The 3336-nt window shown below is 36.4% G+C and overlaps 1 protein-coding gene across 1 annotated transcript; it reads right to left on the bottom strand.

The window, feature by feature from the left end:
• Window positions 1–242: 242 nt before the first annotated feature.
• Window positions 243–1490, bottom strand: LOC111393668 (dof zinc finger protein DOF2.1-like). Its single transcript, XM_023019322.1, has 2 exons — window positions 1321–1490; window positions 243–1178 (listed from the first exon to the last, which is right to left on the bottom strand). The coding sequence occupies exons 1-2, from the start codon at window positions 1345–1347 to the stop codon at window positions 432–434; spliced, it is 774 nt and encodes a 257-aa protein (XP_022875090.1). The 5' UTR covers window positions 1348–1490; the 3' UTR covers window positions 243–431.
• Window positions 1491–3336: the final 1846 nt, after the last annotated feature.

Here is a 3336-nt window from a genome sequence, read left to right on the forward strand (position 1 = left end):
TCCAAAACTTTTTTTTCTATCGATTTTAAAATCTTACAAGTCTATCATTCCATACGGACGATCCACGACCCTTTCTTCTAACAAATATGTTAAGATACCTCTTTAATACAGTATAATATTCATCCAACAAACACTGCCATTATCAAGTACTAATTTCAAAGTTCAGTGTGTTCAGACTGTCCAGGGACTATAAAACATAATTGTCAATTTCATGGTCACTTTCTCAAAGTTAGCAGACAAAATTGAAAATACATCACCAGTTTCTTACTTTAATGGAGAGAAGAACAAATTTGAAATTTCATTAGTTCAGAGACAAGAAAAGAACAAAGGAATGATTCAAGTGAATCAAATCTCTTGATACAAACAAAACTAATAATATAAAAATTAGATATTCTTGTTGCATATCTTGATTTTTCTAACTGAGTCTCTCTCTACATGAGAGGGGTATTGAGAAGTCCATGCCAAGATGTGGCAATTCCATTCACATTATTTGCATCCCCATTGCCAAATTGCTGCCATGGGAATCCCCACAATTCTCTTCTTTCATCTTCTCTTGTATTGTGCATTTCTTGCTTCGCTCTTGTTTGTGCAGCACTCAGCTCTTCAATTTGCGTGTTCGTCCCACCAGTTCCCAAATATCCCATGTTTCCATTCCCGTAGTACGGATTGTGAAATTCATGATTCGGGATTTCAAGAAATCGGCTCCTAAATTCATCGAAAAGCCCAGAACCGTAACAAGGGATGTTGGGATTACCTAATATGGAATAATCGTGGCCGTCAAATCCCATTACTCCGGTTGCCTGATGTGGAAGACCGGCAATTGCAAGGCTGAGATCACTGGAATCATATGATAGAGGTGTTAAAGAAGAGCTAGAAGGACTGGGGGAACTTGCTGTCAATGGTTGATCTTGGCTTCTCTTTGCTGATGCTCTTTTGTTCTTCCTGCACCCTCCACCCATTGGAACATTTCTCAATGTTCCACCTTTAGTCCAGTACCTCCTGCAAGATTTACAGAAGTACCTTGGCTGTGAAAGACTGTAATTATTGTAATAACAAAACTTGGTGTTGTTGGAATCACATCTAGGGCATCTCAGGGATTGCTCACTAGGCCTTGGCTTCTTTTCTTGCTGGAGTTTTGTGCAAACCAACATGCTTTCTAGTGTTTGGGAACCCATTTCCTGAACAACAACAAACGAATTATAATTAGAGAAAGAAACCCTTGTGGGTTATTGAGTCAAGAACCCAAAATCACTCCAAAAATTGAAACTTAAATGAGAAAAATATATAAAAAATGAATCAACAAAGACTTGCATATCCCACCTGGTTGTGTTCAGTTGAAGGATCCATCCATGCAACAATCAAATCTCCTCCTGAGTTGAAAAGAGTCTTGGATGGGTATATATCTATATGAGTGTGTAAGTAAAAACGAAGAGATTGAGAATTATTTTTTGAGAGAATTAATGGAAGTTTTGCAAGATAGCTCCACTCAAGCCTCTACATCCAAATATATATAGAGTGGGAGAGAATGTGTAAGATGAGCATTCACACGCAGAGAGAGACTAGAGATTGAGTAAGCTGTCAGCCAATTCTGTGATGGGACCCAGTGGCGTGGCTATGCAAGTGGACCCACCTAAATGCAAATACATCGAGTTAAAGTAGAAAAAATTCAGTATCGTTCTAATTTTGAAGGTCTTTAAGATGGTCCCCTATAATTTAAACTTCAAGTGGTACAAATTTAAATTCAGTCAGCTCTTAACCTACAAGCTTCAAGTCCGAAGATTTAGATTAGTCTACTAAAGGCCTATATTCCTGCAAGGTTCTAAATTGTCAATGGGTGAAAGGATAAAATATATATGCATATGTGGTTTTCGGCCAAGCACAAGCTTCGAAATTGTCAAATTTGTAACGGTTATTGATTGAACCTAATAGGAAGTACGTAGGATGTATATCCTATGCCTTCCACAAGTTTGAAGAGTCACATGGTGCTCAAACACCAATGCCAATCTTGAATACATCGAATGACGTATTGTCCTTGATTTTCCTCTTATTTTCAACTTCATTTTCTAGCACTTTTTTCAAGTTTCCCGTGACTACATATGAATAAGGAGTAGTGTCAAACCTTATTTTTATGGGTGCCCCTCTCAAAACCAATTTATCCAAAATTATGAGTTATTTTTTTATTAAACTTGCTGTCTTTTTTTTTTTTTATATTACAACTGATTTTATACTTGTAATTAGTGATGTAAAATGACGTGGTAATAGTAAAACCTTACCAAGTCAATTACCTAGGTTCGGGTCTCATTTCGAGGAAAAGGGTGAAATTCGAAAAAGAAGATTTATTAGATTTTCCACATGCATATATCGTGTTTGTTGATTATGTCAGCCTTTGTTTTTTTATATACTATTCAGCTCAACACAATTTAACAAAATTAGGAGCAGGGTCGAATCTCTACATCAATGGTTATGTATCTTGGGTTTAAAAACCATTTACACAGTGAGCTTTTGGGTTTATAATTTGTACCATTCAGGTCACCAAACTCAATTTCTTGCAAAACTAGTTTTAGACTTCTAATTTCTCACTCTAGTTAGCAGCCATGCTCAACTCAGTCTTTGAAAATTAACGAAATTTGCATGTGAAATAAATTGTAATAATTAGCTGCATGGGATAAATTTCTACTTATTTAGTCTAGCCCGTTATAATTTACTATAATAAAAAAACATGTTTTGCTACTCATTGAATTAAAATCAAGATTTGAGAATAAAATTTCTAACCCTTTGTGGGGCCCGTAGAAATGCAGTAGATATTCATAGGGTTGTAGGTTGATATAGACAAATAATGATGATAGGACAACGTGGGGTAGGCGACACTCATTAGACAGAGAGTATCCACTTTATTGTCATGCTTCCCAGTTTTATTGCTTTCGTTCACATTGCCTCTCATTTCGGCTCGATCTTGGTATGGCGAATTGTCATTGGCATCACTATCAAACTCTATTATAGCCATGAGCAACTTTGCCCATAGGTAGGGTTTATATTGTCGAAATCTATCTAATACTGTTTACATTAAATAAGTATTTAGTGAATATATACACTAATGCTTGTGCATAAGAAAAGGATGTTCGGTAAAATTTTTGATAAATAGTTTGGTGGATATCAAGAAAGTTGGAGAAATCTATGGTCGAAAAGATATGGTTTGCCGTGTTGATAAAAGTGGTTGTCTATTTAGCCCTAATTGATCTGATTTCAGAGCGCCGTCAATCTTCTTAGCCACGCTCGAGTCTTTCCCCTCTTTCCAACTTCGAACAAGCCCATATTCTCTCTCTTGTGGGCTAGCTC

The sequence above is a fragment of the Olea europaea genome, chromosome 4, assembly GCF_002742605.1.
Source record: "Olea europaea var. sylvestris chromosome 4, O_europaea_v1, whole genome shotgun sequence".
In the NCBI taxonomy this organism is placed as follows: domain Eukaryota; kingdom Viridiplantae; phylum Streptophyta; class Magnoliopsida; order Lamiales; family Oleaceae; genus Olea; species Olea europaea.

Excerpts from the sequence above, each read along its gene's own strand:
- LOC111393668 (XM_023019322.1), bottom strand. The coding sequence starts at position 1,347 with ATGGATCCTTCAACTGAACACAACCAG. Across the intron at positions 1,179-1,320 it reads CTTCAACTGAACACAACCAG|GAAATGGGTTCCCAAACACT; the intron begins GTGGGATATGCA and ends GTTGTTGTTCAG.